Raw genomic sequence first — 17,382 nt, 5'->3', positions numbered from 1 at the left:
ATAATATATATCAATAATTGGTCCACAAAGTATATCTGTGCATTCTCTAGTGCTTTGTAAAAAGAAAAACAATATTATTATCAAAATATTCATTTAATGGCTTTACTTCATACATAAATACATGTTTGGATAGAACACATGAGCGATGACTTCAGTCGGTTTGGAAAACGACTTTTCATTGTGTCAGGGTTGTATACACAGGGTAGCTGGTAACTCTTCGCTACAAATACGCTATTCGACGTCCTTTGTTTTTAACCCTTTGTTTATACCTTTTCCCTAGGACAGCTGCCAAGTATTTCTTGACAGCCATTTGTTTCCGGTAGCGGCTGTAGCTGTCCGTGAAGATTCCGTCCGAGTGGCGCTTGGAGAGCGGCTCCGAGTCGTTGTCCTCGCCGCCGCCCAGGTTCCCACTGCAAGGAAAGGGGTCGGGAAGAGGGTGGCGGGGCGGGAGACACAGATTCAACAGCTGCGGGGACCAGACAGGCCCCACCCCGCGCGAGGGAGCCTTCCCGGAGCGCACGGGGCTGGCACTGCGCACCGCGCCGCCTTCCTCTGCCTGGGAGCGGCCGCAGGGGGCGCTGAGACGGACGCCCCCCAGTTCCTCCCTCGCCACCAGGATTTCCTGGCACTAAGACCTGATGGAAGGGGCCGGGTGTGAGATCGGGCAAACGGCACGCGATTTAAGCCTAACCTTTCTCCAAAGTCTGCCCTTTGAGATTTGATTATCATCCGTGCGTTTGCGCTCAATGGTCCTAACTGTTCCTCTCACCCCCGACGTACAGAGAAAATAACCAAAGAGCCCTGAATGTCCCGTTGGCTGCTGCGATTCCTAGTCAAACACCAGCACTCCTCTCCTTCCGCACGCCACGTTGAAAAACGTGATAATAATATAAGTCGACAGGCTGTGGGCAATATTTTTCACCGCATGAATTATTCATTGCGAAAATGTCATCTGTTTTCCCTTGGGCTGTATTAAAACGTTGCCTTCTGCTGAGATATGCTTCACGCAAGCCCTGTGCTCTGAGTTTGTCTGGCGTGAGCAAAAACTGTTTCCCTAAATGTCCAAATTTGATGATTTATTTGTTTCCATTTGAATTTACAGTAAATGCACTGCCCACCCCTCACCCCACCCCAAAAAAGTCCTGCTTAGGGGAAATTATAGCAAATTCTCAAACTAAGCTTGATGGTTTTGAATGAATGGAGCGTTTTATTTGGTTTCTCTTTCTTTTCATTCAAAACGGATCAGACACCCCTCTTCTCCCGCCCCCTTTCTCTCTCCCGGATCTCCGGCCAGTTTTAAGGTACCACTTCAAAATCTCCGCCTGAGGCTGGCGGCCAATACAAGACCCCGGGCACCGAAGTACCCTCGGCCTCACGTGCACGCAGGGACGTAGAAGCCGCCCCGCCCGCCCCGCGCGCGCTCCGCACAGACACCCGCCCCGGCGCTCGCGGGTTAACCCTTTCACGTCCCGCGCCGGTTCACTCATTCACAAACTCTTACCCCACGCCCTTGGCCACGAGCGACTGCAGGTACTTCCTGGCGGACAGCTGGTCCAGCACTTTGCGGTAGGCCTTGTTAAGGATCCCGTGGGCCACATCTCTGACAGGGAGGCAAAGCAGGCGCCCAGGGTCACTGACTGTGCCCGCAAGTGGCCGCTGGAGGACCCTTGCTGGGCGCGTGTCCCCCTCGGCGTTCAGGGAGGCTATGGAGAAACCCCCTAGAGGCACAGGCTCGCGAATAACTCTCTTGGGACGTTGCTGCGAGTTGAACGCCAGGATCGGATCGGGAGTTAGTTCTGGCCTCCGGGAATGGCAGGTGCCACAGGCTTTTCGGTCCCCATGCGGCCCTCAGGTCCACACAGACCCCCTACCCCCACTACGAATTTTCTGCCGCTCCCCTGGGATCCAGCCAGAGAGAAGAGAAACTTGAGGATTTTTCTGACAATGAACCCACTGGGTGAGCCACCACCCTGGCCTTCCCGTCCCCTGAGCCCCCGCCCGGGTGCGCAGCCCAGGCCTGCGGCGGAGTCGGGGGGTCGGCGCGGGTCGTACCTCCGGGCTGCGGGGTGGTAGAGTGCGGAGGCGGGGCTCCCCACGCCCTGCGGGTCCGAGTCGTACAAGTCCTGCAGCGGGGTTCCGTCGTCGTCGTACGCCTCCTCCTCGGGCCTGCGGGGTGGCCGGGGGACAGAGGAGTGATCAGCACAAGTCCCTCCCTAGCTCGGCGACGACTCACAGAAAGGGGCTGTACTGACTTCCCTTCTTCCTAAAGGTCCCCCACGGAGAACTGTCTCTTCTTCCAGGACGGGGACGGGGGTAGAGGTAAGGAGAAGGGAATGGCACTCAGCAGCAATTCCTCCCCCGCCAGGCGGTTCGCCCGGCCCTCCTCTCGTTGACAGAGGGTAGCGTCCTCAACGAGCAACGGGAAACTGAGGCGTCCCGGCCGACCGCAAGCACCTGGCCACCGAAAAGGGCCGCCTCCCTCCCCGCCCGGCGCTGGAGCCTCTCCAGGTAGCCGCGGGCGGGGACACAAAAGGCCCGAGGAGACAAGGCGCTGAGCAAGGCAGAGAGCCGAAGGGAGAGGCCGGAGCGGAACCGAGAGGATGGGCGCGTGGAGGGCGCGGCGGCCGACTCCGGCAGCCAGCGCCACCCCAGCCTCCAAGCCCAGGGGAGCCCTTCCCCTCGCAGATGTAGGTCACGGAGAACCTCCGGCTTCTATTTTGGGCTGGAGAGGATCTGGCAGGAACATGAATAATAGATGCCCTAAACTTAGCCGGTTCGGCGGCGGTTCACTCTTTGGTGTGCCGGTGCCAGCCAGCCGGTGCCTCTCACCCAGGGAAAGTGCCAGGCACACGGGACTCCGAAAATGGCTGGGGATGAAATCAGGGGGCTTTTAAATCCACGAAATAAATAGTTGGCGCTAATCTGTTAGCAATGGCGGGGCCCCGTCTCAACCCAGGGACGCAGGGAAAGTGTCAAGAGAGGACCGAGAGCCAGCGCGCTCCCGGCGACTTCACAGTCGCCCTCGCTTACCGCCCTCCATCCTTGTATAGGACGGGAAAAGGTGGGTCAAAACACCCCCTCGCTTTGGGCCGCTGGAGAGACTCGGGATGCGACAAGTGCAAACAGCGCTGCCTAGGCGGGGTACGAGTCGTGCTCCGTTACTCCGCTCGTCTTCCAGCTTCGGAGACCCGGGCCAGGCCAGCGCGTCCCCCCGCACGCCCGCGCCCAGCCTTTCCTCTGTGACGCGCCTCAACCCTGGCCCTGGCACCCCAACCACGAGTCTTTCTAGGCACTTCCCGCCCTGGCCCGCGCCTAATGCTGGAATTCTAATACGGGAGCCAGAACCCATCTCTCCGGCCAAATCGTTGGTCAGCGGCCCTCCAAGACGAGCGTTCTTGGGCGCGGCGCCCAAGAGCGCTTTTGCGGGCAGCACGCGCGCTTCCACCGCCCTGCGCACGGGCGCGCGGCTCTGCGGCCGTGGCAGGGAACCCGGGCAGCGCCGACCGCTTAGACACCGGGGACTAAGACAACAGGCGGGGTTCCTCGGGTCCTGCCAGCCTGCCTGCTCTCTCTTCCTCCCTCACAGTCTCATTCACGTCGCTCTTCCTCAAACATACCCGGCCAACACCCTCCCTCCCCAGGAAAATCCGGGACTCAAATGCAGTCGGGACACGGATCGTTTGAAAGAAAGCTCTTCTGGGGAAAGGACTGGAATGAGGTGAAAAGGAAGGGCGGAGGACAGGGAGGGACACCCCGCCCAGACAGTCCAGAAGAAGCTGTAACAAAGCGAGGTCCGAGGGAGCTTCGCGCTCAACCCGGCCTGGCTCCTGGAGCCCAAGTTCTTTAAAAAAAAAAAAAAAAAAGTCAATCCGAGGGTGCCACCGGCCCCTCCCGCGGGCCAGGCTGGGGGAGGGGAGGTTTCTCTGGCGGCTAATTAGAAGGTTACTCGCTCGACCCGGGCCCGGGGCTGCCTAGGTCTGGGGGAGGGGCGCCGCGCTGGTCCGGAGCCTGCCCGGCCCTCCGGCTTAACGGAGGCCCAGAGCGGCGGCCCAGCCGAGGCTGGTGGAGGCGCACCGAGGTCGCGGGCTGGGAGGTGACAGGGGACGATGCTAGTAGCCTAGACCCAGGGAACTGCAGGAAGGCCACCGCAAGGAGGCGTCCGGGGAAGGGGCGCCCCGGCTCCAGCTCGGTCAGCACCTACCTGATCCCGGGGAACCGAAGTCCGGCGGCGGCAGGTGAGCAATAGATGCTGCTGTGCATTATGATCCCATAGACTAGCAGGGTCAGCCTCGCTCCGTTACACATGGTCATTCTGCGCAGTATGTGAAACAGGGCACACGGCTGTTAGAGCACCCCTGGCCTTACACCCTCCGACCCCAAGAAACTCCCTGAGCTGGGGGAGGGACGGAGCGAAGCTCCGGCTCCCTGCGGTAAACAGCATTAGTGACAGCCGGCGCGCGCCCTAACACTTCTTGCTTGCTATCTTTAGAAAAATATATATTCGTATGCCCAGCGCCCAATAACCAGCCAGACCTGGAACGAAGGAAAGCTAACTCTTACCCTGATGCCGTTCGTAGCGAAAGAATCAGCAGTCAGGTGAGTCGTTTGGTTTGCTAAGATTTTTTCCCCTGACCATTCAACTCTTACCGCTGCTAGGAGAGGCTTTGCTGCCAAGTGGGACAGCGAGCAAAGGGCGCCTTTAAGTTTCTGCGCTGGAGTCACAACCCGAGAGGCATCACCGTCTGGCGTTCCTGGCTGAGGAGAAGCCGCAGAAACGAACAGTAGCAGCAGGAGGAGCTGGAGGACTTGTTTGCTGAGGCTAGTATTCTGTGCAAAAGTTTGGAGACACACAGAACTAAGAGGGAGCGTGACACCGAGAGAAGGGGGCGAAGAGAGATGAAGAAGGAATAAAGAGGAGGCGACGAGCTAGGGCGGGGGGAGGGGGGAGCAAAGTGGCTGTAAGTCCACCGGGAGAAAGAAGCAACTGATGGAGGAAAAGAGGGAAAGTCAAAGAAGAAAAGGGAGGGAGGGAGTGGGCCGGCGGCGCAGCCGGCCTCCGTGGGAGCCGCCGGGTCAGGCTGCTGCGACAGTCGGCAGCGCCTTCTCTGCTCAGGTCTCTCTGGCTGCGTCGGAAGCTGCGACTTCTGCTGCTGCTGGTGGTGGTTACAGAGGTGACCGGCCTTCTGCTCGTATTTATATGTGCAGTTAGCAAAAATCTATCTGAACATGGTTTGGGGAGAGCTCTCTTTGTCAACATCTGTCTTCCTATTGCCTTTAAGTACAGAATATTTTGTTGCACTGTTGCGCTCCGATTTTTATTCATGAAATGACTTCCTTTTTTTTTTTTTTTTTTTTTTTCTTCAGTCACGTAATGATCGGGTATCAGAAAAAGACGTCAGCATCCTAGTCCCTCAAGGAACATATTAACTATTCTGTGCTGTCCTCTTGGATGATAAGATCCGGAGTCATCAACTTCTCATAAACACCTTTCACTCATACAATCCAATTTTTAAGTCCAATTATTTTGATGGTTTTCAATTTCACTCATTTCTCAAGGACAGGTAAAGAATTTGTAGAATTTTGAGGATGATGGAAGTCATGTTTTTAACTATATCCCTACTATTTCTCTTTACTTTTTCATCAAGCCCCTCCAATCAGAGTTCTGGTCTCTGGAATTAAGCACCATCAAGCTCTCCTATTAATAAATTTAATTTAGATCTCCTAATTTCTTGCGTATGTTCTTTCAGATGGACAATTAAATGTGGAAGTCGTTTTGTTTTTAAAGGGAAGTCTTGGAAGATTTTCAGTAAATCTCTAATGAGTCTGGCTGTCGTTGACAGTGTGGTTATGAGCAGATTGATGAGAGCTCAAGCTGTGTCCGGAGCGCGGCCTGTGGAGCTGTCCAGACTCTGGTGCTGAACTGTTTGATCGCAGACGATACAAACGCTGAAAATTGCCACTGGTTTAATTTTTCATAAGAGCCTCTACATCTGAAGATTTGGCAATGGTGCTATTAGTATGGCGATTCATTGTCTAAATCGCCCCGCTGATCAGATACAACCCTCTCCCTTGCAGTGTCCATGAATGCCCGAATGCTAAAGAACAGTCCCCATCCTTGCCTAGATTTGAGTAAAGAGCATTCTACGTCTCCCGTTAGTGCTGGGTTTTGGGTCTCTAGAATTGCCTGTTTGGACACCCTCACACTTTCTGTGGTTATTACTGATTTTAAAAATTGAAATTATGAAATTGTGTTTTCCAGAACAATTGAAATTTTAAGAATTTGGGGTAAGAAATAAGTTTTTTCCACTTTATTTACGACTTGAGTTCTGTTTTCTGAAATACAGACAGACTGGGAAAGCACAAGGATTGCCAGAATAAGTTCACTTGCTGAAGGTTTCTAATGGGAATCCCTCTATTAGGACCAGTTAAATTTGTTTAGCTGAAATGATGTGGGAAGAAGAAGAAAACAATAAAGGAAGACCACATCCATCCAGAGGCTTCCAAGTCCCTGAGTAATTCAAGAAGATTCGTAAAATTTCTACTCTAGTAAGAGAACTCCAGTCTGTTTCTCTTAAAAAGAAAATAGACCCATCAATAACCATTAATGTGCATTTTAATTATTTGGATCTTACACAAAAATTAGGGGAAATGACAATTGAGTGGGAGTGTTTCCTGTTACTATGATTTGTATCTAATATTTAAATAAGCTATATTAGTTCTGCATGCTTTTTCCAAGATATGATGTTTCTCATTTTCAGTGCCATTCCTGCTCTTATTTGAGATTTAATACTTCCTCCAAGAAGACAAAGTTTTGCTTATTCTTGGTTATGAATGGCCAAAAACTGCCTCCTTTTAGTTTATTCCTGGCCATGCTCCAGTTTGTCTGCCTTAAGCCAAGCTTCAACCTACATCTACATGAAGATGAATCTCTTTGTCTCTGCTGCATATGTTCACTGATTTATGTTGGAGTGTTTACATGCGTGCGTTCCGTGTTCAGCTCTGCCTCTGCAGCAAGCTTTCACACAAAGAGCGTGCGGTGAACCCAACCGGATAATCAAGCAGAGACGTCTTTCTCACTAAAGTGCCCAAAGCTATTACCTACTGTGGGTTTCCTGTCTTCCGCTTTGCTTCACGTCAAAGGTGAACCCCATTAAAATTCTTACTCTTTCCTCCCACGCGAATTCTGAAATGAGTTCAATCTGGAGAAATATTTGAAAATTTCCAAGACTCCTCGCACTATTCACTTCTCAACTTTAGTAAAGGGAGCCACCATGTGGGGAGTTTGTTGACTTCACGCCTATTAAAGGGGGAGAACCACAATCACCATTAACTTTGTGGGGAGGAGGACGAACTGTTGGCGCCCAGGGCCTGCAAGAACCTGCACGGTGCCTGCGGTTACAAAGGCTGTGCCGGTTGTGCTCTTCTCAGCTTAGGCGCTTTCGGCGTGGAACTCGGGGCCCAGCACCCAAAAATCACGGGCCTCGGGGCCTGAACCCATTCACTAACGTAAAATGCTACACAGAGAACTTGAGATTCTTGGTCACCCAACTCCAGAAAATCAAGCTTTAGAGACTCATTTGTTGCTCAGCTCACTCTAAAAACCCACCCAGCCCGCCTCCGACTCGAACCCCCGCCGAGATCATACCGGGAGATCTTTCGTTGCCAATGGCCGTCTCTAAACTTTACTTTCCTATTCTTGAAAGTTCTGGCCCTGGGCCCCTGGGCTGCGGGAAGCGAAGGAGGCCGAGGGAGGGCAAGAAAGAGATGCTGAGGACCTGACCCGAGGGCTCCCGAGAACCGCTGGAGTCCGGGCTGCACCCCGTTTCACAAATCCTCCGACTTGGGTGCGAGCCCTTTCTGCTTTCTAACGAGCGGGGGGAAATATGGGACGACCGAAGTCTCCAGCACCAAAACGACCCAGCATGTGCCCCCGAGGAAGGAAACTTGCGTCTAATCTCCGGGAGGCCCCAGTCGAACGTTAACGAGGCCTGGGGGGCGGAGAGGGGGTCGGGTTGGGTGGGGGGCCTCTGGGGAGCGACGAGGAGAAGGGGACTCCTCAGCCCGAAATGCCAGGCTGGAGAGACCGGGAGCCCCCCAGGCACGCAGGCCAGGGCAGGGTAGGAAACCGAGGCCCGGCGCGTGCAGGCTTCGTAATTACAAAGGCAGACGCCCAGCTGGTTTGCAGCGCGGAGCCTGGGCCAGGACCCGAGAGACCCTCAACCAAGGCTTCCTTTAGCTGAGGAGAAGGGAGAAGGGGGGGAGTGAGAGGAGAATTGGAGAGGAGCAAGACACGGGGGAGAGCCTTTCCATTTTTATTCTGTTCTTACCGCGTCTCTCAAAGGGATTTTTACATTCTCCTGCAGGGACTGAGGTTAAGAGCATGAGAGGAACCTTCAGATCTCCTATATACTGTATAACCGAAAATGACGTGGGGGGCGGAGGGGAGAGGGGAAAGGAACCGAAGAGTCAGAACTTCCCATTTACAGGTCATGCAAAGGAAATTCAAGTCTTCTTTCCAACAGCCCCATACCCTCCTCCCAACATTGGCCAGAAGACTTCCCAGGCTGGCAAAGTTTCTATCCAGGCTGTGAAAGTGGGTAATGTTATGTTAACTGGAATCACGTTCAGTTAGAAAAGTTAGAGGAACTACGGAAACCTTCAGAGAAGGTTTCACCCTTGCCCTCCCTGAGGCAGAGTGACCGAAGGTGTCTCAGCTGGGGCTAAGCCATGACCTACCCTGAAAAGACTGTTTGGAAATATTTGTTGAAAATGATAAAAGTTCCTGAATTTCAAGCCTCTAATATACTATCTCCTTTTTATCATGTTGGTTCTTCAGACGTGAAAATAATTTTTGGTCCAAAATGGTGAATGCTAGCTAAAAGCGAAGCCAACACTTCCCTGAATTACTTTTTCCTGGTCACTAACATATACTCCTTCGCTGAAGGTTGAAGCCTTTGAACCCTGAATCAACACTCCATTTAAAGAACTCTTTAGCCTTTGAAGAAGTGGATTTTTGTATTCAAACAGAAGCAATATGTCTTGTATATTTACTGAGAGTTTAAATTTGCAGATGGTTTCACAACATTAGCAAATACTGTAGTATTTGTATTGTCTTGTCTATGCAAGGTTCCTACTTTTTTAACCATCTCCACTTGAGAAATCTGCTTTCCCTCTATTGCATGGGCATCTTCAATACCTTAAGTCCTGCCTCTCTGCCCCCATATTGCAAATCAATGGTGAACTAAGTGCATCTTTGCCTTTAAGCAGACATGAGGCTCAGTTCCCTAGGGTAAGATTTCCACTAGTTCCCTTCTGACTTGGCTACAGTGTCCATAGTTTTCATGTGTTTACTTCCCGTTTCTTTGGCTATGTGGCTCTCCACATTGCCCTTTAACCACTACTACCTCTATGTCCTACCCCATCAGATTTTTTTAACCATACGAAAGGTCATGGTTGCACAAAGCATCTTCATACATTCCTAGTATAAATCATACAAAATCAAGATGGGAAAAGTCATACATTCTCATTCTATTCTTTTCTTCTCAGTACTTAGCATAAGAACCAGGCTACAGTGAGCTTTTGCAGTAAACAAGCTTGATGCAGAACATCGTCCTCTCCTATGAGTGACAAAAGTGAATTATAACACTGTATTCAATTTCACTCTAAACTTTTTCTCTTCTGACTCTTCCAGAAAATGCAATGACTAATGACTCACTTCGTACCGATTACACCTGTAGGGAAACCGAAATGTTCTGCAACAGAACATCATGACCGGCACTTACTGGACTGCCTGCATCATGCCTTTCTGAACTCACTGTGAAGTAAGGAGCTGATGAGTTTACCCATAATGTGTCACGACTTCTCTGACCTTCAGAATTTAGTGCTTCATATACTCTGAAAACAACCAGGAAAGGAAGCCTTTCCAAACCACATGAGCAAAGCATCTCTCTCTAATCCAAGAACAGAATTGCATATTCGCAGGGCCAAGAAATGTTGCTGGTTGTTTTAAGACGCAAAGCAGACACTCAAGAAACAGAAACCAGGATCTAAACTTTGCTGTAGGTTTGGGTGATGTCAAGTATTCCACATATATGGCTCTTCTAAGGCCTTATTTTTTGAACATTAGTTTACTGGGACTGAAAATACGTACACCAGACTTCAGTGGGTAGCATCTGCCAAATTCTCTTGAAATTCCCAGAACATCTCCTCTTAAAAGCCAAGAAGAAAGTCTTCCTCTACTCCGCCTAAAATCTCTACTCATATAAAGCTTAATTGCAAGAGGAAAAGCCTTGGCAGGATCCAGGAAACTTAATATCCTATATGAGTTTTTGAGACAGCTTCTGACAATGTTGAAAGGGGGATCTGTGTGCAAAATAAAGCAAGATTTTTATGTGTAAATCAAAGAGAATCTTGCTCAATGAGCTCAGAACATCCCAAATCCCTGCCCTCTGGGATCAGACTCAGCTTTATCTATCTGCAAATATAGGCCTAATTGTAATAGTTTTGGAGCCTTTGCTTTTCATTATCTTATTACTAGCACTGTGTGGTAATAATATCACTGCAAATACTTTTGAAATAATCTTTCTGTCTACCCAAATATACATAAGCATGATTATTTAAAATAAATTTTTTTTAAAAACTATCATTTGCTTGGAATATAATTATTTGTCATGGGTTTACGATTTTTAAATTTTAATTATTATTTCTTTAAATTGTTTCAAATCTTTCCTTTGAAAGGGGCTGCATGATCTTGCCACTTACCAGTTAATAACAGCAACAACAACTGTTCAGTGAACACTTACTGTGCTTAGTGCTTGACTAGAGTTATTTCCTTTACCTTCACAACAATCATCTTTGTAGACATTTATTACTTCCATTTTACAAATGAGAAACTGAGGCTCAAAGAGATTAGGTAATTTACCCAAAGTTACACAGCTGCTACATTGTAATGTTGAGATTCAGATTCAAGTCTTAATGACTCTAAACAGTCTTAATCACCATAGTATGTTATACTGGCTTACATATTTATTTTCTCTAGAGTTGCTATAAATACAAATTACCAATTTAATATCAGCTTTAATCTGTGACTTGACTCAACTGAGAAGAAAATCGGTTTCTTATTAATTTTCCTATTAAAAATCATGTTAATGCAACAGGAATCAAATGCTTTTAACACAGTTGAAACTGGCTACATAAGACTATAAATATTGACTTATGCGTGGATTTTGCTGTGTAGAACAAGTATGCTTCTAAAATTAGGTGCATTAAAAATGCACCAACTATTCTTATTTACATACATCAAGTTGTTGAAAAGGTAGAAAATATTGCCGCCCCAAGTCATTATTTAAAATGATTTCATGGGCCGAGCCCGTGGCGCACTTGGTAGAGTGCTGCGCTGGCAGCGCGGCGACGCTCCCGCCGCGGGTTCGGATCCTATATAGGACTGACCGGTGTACTCACTGGCTGAGTGCCGGTCACGAAAAAACGACAAAAAAAAAAATAAATAAAATAAATAAAATAAAATGATTTCATACTTGAGAATGCAGCAAAAGTTTGGTGATGTGTTTAAGTAAAACAGAAACTCTATTTTCTGAGTTCATCACTTAATATCCATTATATTATCATATGTTATTAAATCATCATGTAATTCAATGCCACAGAAACCATATGATTGTCAGTGAGTCAAGACTTGTGAGTCAAATGAGATGATGTATATAAAAATGTTTTACAAACAATAGATCCTAGACCAATAGAAGGGAAGTGAAATTAACGTTTATTAGGCTCCTTCTTTTATAGCAGCCATATGCACTTTGTTAGCAAACATTGCCTCATTTAATCTTCTTATTGCCCTTTGAGATCAGTATGGTATTATTATGCATATTTTTACTGATGGCTAAACTGGCACTTTCAAAGGTTAATTAACTTCCCCACCACACACAGCCAACAAATGATAAAGTCAGTTTTCAAACCCAGGACTAGCTGTTCCCAAAGTCAGCGTGCTTTCTCCTACCATTTGTCATCCCTGTTATTGCTGTATAATTACCATTATTAATAAAGGGAGAAAAAGCATAGCTTTCAAAGAAAAACATGATTATTTAACAAAAATCAGTTTTAAAGCAGTAATTTAAACAACCATTCTTGCTTTTTCCCAACATTTTAAAATAAATGAGGAGGTTACATGTAAGTATCACTCCCAAAAACATTTTAAGTGATAAGTAGTGAATAAGGTTGCATTCACAGGTATTTAAAAATGTGATAAAGTTGCAGCAATTAAAACAGTGTGGTGCAGGTAAAATAATAGATTCAAGGAATAAATATAAATATAAAGAAATAAATACTAGCATGTAACTTCCAAGGGAAAGAGAAGAATACTGGGACAACTGACTATCCATGTGGGAAAAGAGAAAAATTGGGTTGTTACTTTATATCCTGCAACAATATCAAATATATCCAAATGGATTAAAAACTTAAATGTAAAAGAAATCACAAAAATACTAGAAAAAAATAAATAATTTTAGAATTGTAAAGTACATTTTAAGGCTGGCAACTATAAAGAAACCATAAAGAAAGAGGTTGATAAATTAACTAAAGTATTTTTTTAGTTTCTCTGTGTTAAAAGAAAATCCACAAATAAATTTAAATGACACATGAAAACTCAGGGGAAATATTGGCATCGCTTATGAAAAATAAAGAATTCAAGTTTCCAAAATATAAAGAACATTTACAAATCCGTAAAGAAAAGATGATCACACATAAATGCAAAGTTGGCAAAGGACATAACCAGGCAATTCACAAAATTAAAAATATGAATAGCCAACAAATTTGCAAAACAATCTTCAAGAGAAATTTTTTCCCCAAATGGATAATCAGTTGTCACTATTCTACTCTTTCCATTGGAAATTACTTAATAGTGTTTATTTCTTTTATTTACATATTTTATATTTATTCTTTTGATCTATTCAATATAGTACAAATGATCATACACATAGAAATTAAAATGTCTTTTTTTAATCTACCAAATTGGAATAATTTTTTATATTCTACCATGTTGTACTGTCAACAGCACATGTGCTCTCAAGCACTGCTGGCATAAGCGCATATTGATTCAACTTTTCCAGAGATCAGTTTATCAATTATGCATAGATTTCACCTACTGATTTTACTTCTATGAATTTATGCTGAAGAAATAATTAAGCATGAATCTGTCCAAAGATTAATTACAATCCTATTCATAGCACTTGATTATAATGAGGAACATTTGACAACAACCATAAAATGTCCCATAACAAGGAATTGATTACATTTCTTTTAGAGAGAGCAGGTTAAAAACCCATATGTACAGTACAATACCAATTTTGCAAAAACAAAACATTTCTACCTGTGCGTGTGGAAGGATATATACCAAAACATTAGCAATGTTCATAGCTAGTGTTGAAATTATAAAGGGCAACACAGATTGTTTTTATTTCCATTTTATGCTGATCCATTTTATCTTAAAGTTTTTAAGTGAATATTTTTATAAGAGGAAAAAGGGAGGAGATTTATTTTTAAATATAATGCATGGCTTTTCTTCATTACATTTCCAATAAAGGTATACTCCCTCTTTGTTAAAATGTCTCTTGTCTTATGCTAAGCTTCTTCTCATCATGGTGACCTGTGACTTCCACTTGGAAGGAAAGCTAAAATCAAGCAGGGACAGAGGAAAGAAGAGAACCAAACAAGCATATTAAGGGAGCAAGGTAAGTATGAGAAGAAACATAGCAGAGGGGAGAGCTAAGCAACACAGCCATCAACAGGGCCCATTTCCAGTATAGATATTGAATCATCTCATGTGTAAGCCATTACTGATAAGATTAATTCAATGTGTTAAATCAAATTTGTGCTGAATGAGGTTGAGCTGTACCTTGGAAGTATAGTTTATCCTACATTATTCAGAGGTAGATCATCTAGCTTGTGATTTATTCAGTTTGACTCTTGTATGATCCAGTGCTGTTGTCATGTTTTGTGGGACCAAGGAAGTTCAGATACCTGATTACTGTCTCCTGACCTGCCCCCTATCAACCCCCACCATAAAGTCAGGTTTCAGGGCTAGTTGTTAATAGAGCTGAACAACATCTAGCAAGCAGGCCATTAGTCAGAAGTTTTAAGAGGTGGTGTTATGGGTTGAATTATGTCCCCCAACAAAGACAGGTAGATGTCCTACACTCCAGTACCTCAGAATGTAACCTGGCTTGGAAATAGGGTCTCTGCAGATCTAGTTAATATGAAGTCCTTAGGGTGGACCCTAACCCAATAAAACTGGTATCCTTATAAAAAGAGGAAATATGTATACACACATAGAGATGCACAAAAGGTAGATTATGTGAAGACTGGAGTCACGCTGCCATAAGCCAAGGAATGTCTGGGGCTACCAGAAGCTGGAAGAGGCAAGGAAGGGTTCTCCCCTACAGGTTTCAGAGGGAGTATGACCCCACCAACACCTTGATTTCAGACTTCTAACCTCCAGAGCTGTGAGACAATAAATTTCCGTTGTTCTAAGCCACCTAGTTTGTTGCCCTAGGAAACTAATACAGGTGGCATTGTCCCTCCCCTCCAAGAAAAGGTGCAGATAATTCCCAAGAGGTGCTGGAAAATACTCAGGAGCCCCTCTAGTGTGCCCAACTTGTCTGGCTGCTGTAAAGCTAATCAGAAGGAATTGAGGGTCTACTTCTGCCTGCCTGTGTAGGCAAAACCTATGCCTGTTTTATACATACCCTCTCCTCTCAACTTCCATATTGCCATCATTTTTCATCTTTAAACTGAGAAAAAAAGGCTGGTCTTCCTCACAGGATTACTGCACAGAGTTAATGTCTTAAAAGTTATTGAGAAACCCTTTGAAAAGGAAGGGAGTACATAAATACAAAAGAACCAGGTAAGACAACCATAATAAACATGCTGAACAGAATTAGCTACAGGGCATAATACATTAGGCCAGTTGTTAACTCTAATACTTTTTAAATAGCCTGCAATCTTCGGATGCTTCTGTAGTGTGTTAAAACAACAAACTACTATGCCGGCTCATTATCTGGCATGCAGATGGAGTGATCTGTGTGGAGCTGTCTGTATGGTCTAATAGGCTAGGGCAATAGTGTGTGGTAGCCATTCCCTAGAGGTTCGCACAACAGACACCCAGAAAATAAGGCTGTCCCAGGAAGGCAAACATTTTGCTAAATAAATAAATCTCTTAGGAAAACTGTATGACTCATAGCAAAAGGCAGAGAACAAAAGGAGACCACAGTCGCTTTCAGATGAAACACCTTGAGATGCCTCGAGACACTTAGGTTCTAGATTCAGTGAAAGACACCACTCTAAAAAAGTCAGTCTCATTCTGAAGGCAGGACCACTCATCTTTCCTCTCCAAATACCCCTTCTCTAGGGATAAACCCATGATGTATTTTAGAGCTGGAAATATTTTTACGTGTCTTCTTTTTTTTTAAAAAAAAAAAAAAAAAGAGGACACCCCTACCTCTCCTCTTTTAATGCAGCCTACTGCTAGGCTAACTTTACATTTAGAGGAAGCCCTCCCACAACGTGAAGCAAACGTTCCAACTTTTGAGCTAAGGAACCCAGGATTATATAAAAATCTTTCCTGGCTGTACATAAAGCAACCAGAACACTGAGGTCAATGAGTTAGCACTCTGTGCAACTGTAGTTGGTAGACCTCTTCCATAGCTTCTAAAGCCAAATCAAAATAAAAATATCAGCAAGTATTTGTCAATTAACAAATTGACAGATTGTTGAAGGCTCTAGAGAAGATGCATAAGACTTATAACCGTCTGCCATCAAGAAGTTTGCAATCAAAATAACTGAAATGAAAATGCTTCTTTATAAATTGTCTGTTGAGTCCCTTAAATCAGATCCTCTCTATTTCTCCCCTACTGTCCTCATTCAGAAAATATTTGCAGATGTACACAACTGCCACAAATATATTTTTTCGAAACCTCTAGCAAATATTTCAATTAGAGAAGACAGGTTCAGCAGGCAAGACATTGTCACTCACAAGGGTAAGTGCTATGCTCTTACCTAAGACAGCAGGCATGAATAGGAGGTAGGGCAGCTTTGCAAACTCTTTTTTAAAATCACTGTGCTTGCAAAGACTCTACTTGGCCTGCAGACTGTACACTCTCCTAACATAGATTTTACCTAGGCTATTCTCTTTTCATCCCACAAAAGAAACAACAGAACAGATATCTCTTTCTGTTACAAATAGTATACAACACACACACACACACACACATCCTCACTTACATTACTCTCACAGCACTTAGCAGATTGTATTAGTCCATTTCTGTTGCTTATAACAGAAATATCTGAAACTAGGTAATTTATAAAGAAACAATATTTATTGCTTACAGTTTCGGAGGCCAGGAAGCCCAAAGTCCACGGAACACATCTGATGAGAGCCATGTTGGTAGGTAGTGACTCTTCGCAGCAAAGCGGGGTGTCACAGGTGGATGGTAGGAGCAGAGAGAAAGAGCTGCTCATGTGCTCCCCTTTTAAAACCCTCAGAACTACACCCATGACCACCATTAAACTATCAATGGATTAATCCATTTACCAGGGCACAATCCTCACAGTCTAAACACCTTTTCAAGGTCCCACCTTTTAATTATCATAATAGGACTTACCACTCTCAACAGGTACAGTAGGGATTAAGTTTGGGGGGGATGTTCAATCCACAGCACAGATTCTTCCCAATAGATGGACAATTAAATTAGAATACACAGAAAAGGCAGAAATTAAATGTCATTCTACTTGCAACTTGATTTCTCTTAGATTTGTCTAAAGGTCTTATAGGGCATAAACATGTACTAAAGAAGATTTTATGACTGCTGCTTCCTTGCTTTCAATGAAAGCCATACCGCTTTTTTTGGCAAGCCATACCACTTTGAAATAAAAATAAGCAGACGGCCAGATACAGACGAATCTACAATGCTTAGAAATTTACTAAAATTGTGCCTGTTGGTGACCTATGCTGACAGATGTATAGTGGTTACCTTCGGAGGAGAGATATTGGCCAGGTAGGGGCAGGAGGGAGCCTTCTGAAACTGTGTTATACCTTAATCTGGGTGATGGTTACATGGATCTACACATGAGTAAAAAAATTATCAGGCTGTTAACTTTTTGTGCACTTTACTACAAGTTATACCTCAATAAAAATTTTTATTTCTGCCTGTTAAGTGTATTCATATCTTACTCAAAAGTAGGTAAAGCACTAGTACAAATTACAGAGTAACAATTTATAGATAAATATATTTAAAAGAGTTAATAAAATAGTTGTATTTAAAAAGTCATGAGATCTCTTGAAGCTTGTATATAACTGTTAAATATACACCACATGAT

At 45.1% G+C, this 17,382-nt stretch overlaps 1 protein-coding gene across 1 annotated transcript; it reads right to left on the bottom strand.

The window, feature by feature from the left end:
* Positions 1 to 220: 220 nt before the first annotated feature.
* Positions 221 to 4,311, bottom strand: ADCYAP1 (adenylate cyclase activating polypeptide 1). Its single transcript, XM_063077541.1, has 4 exons — positions 4,202 to 4,311; positions 2,053 to 2,166; positions 1,502 to 1,600; positions 221 to 410 (listed from the first exon to the last, which is right to left on the bottom strand). Exons 1-4 carry the CDS (start codon positions 4,309 to 4,311, stop codon positions 221 to 223), a joined length of 513 nt encoding a protein of 170 aa, XP_062933611.1.
* Positions 4,312 to 17,382: the final 13,071 nt, after the last annotated feature.

Source organism: Cynocephalus volans, chromosome 13 (genome assembly GCF_027409185.1).
Source record: "Cynocephalus volans isolate mCynVol1 chromosome 13, mCynVol1.pri, whole genome shotgun sequence".
Taxonomy (NCBI): domain Eukaryota; kingdom Metazoa; phylum Chordata; class Mammalia; order Dermoptera; family Cynocephalidae; genus Cynocephalus; species Cynocephalus volans.
Note: the sequence above shows the minus strand (reverse complement) of the source record. Positions and strands in the feature narration are given on the sequence as shown.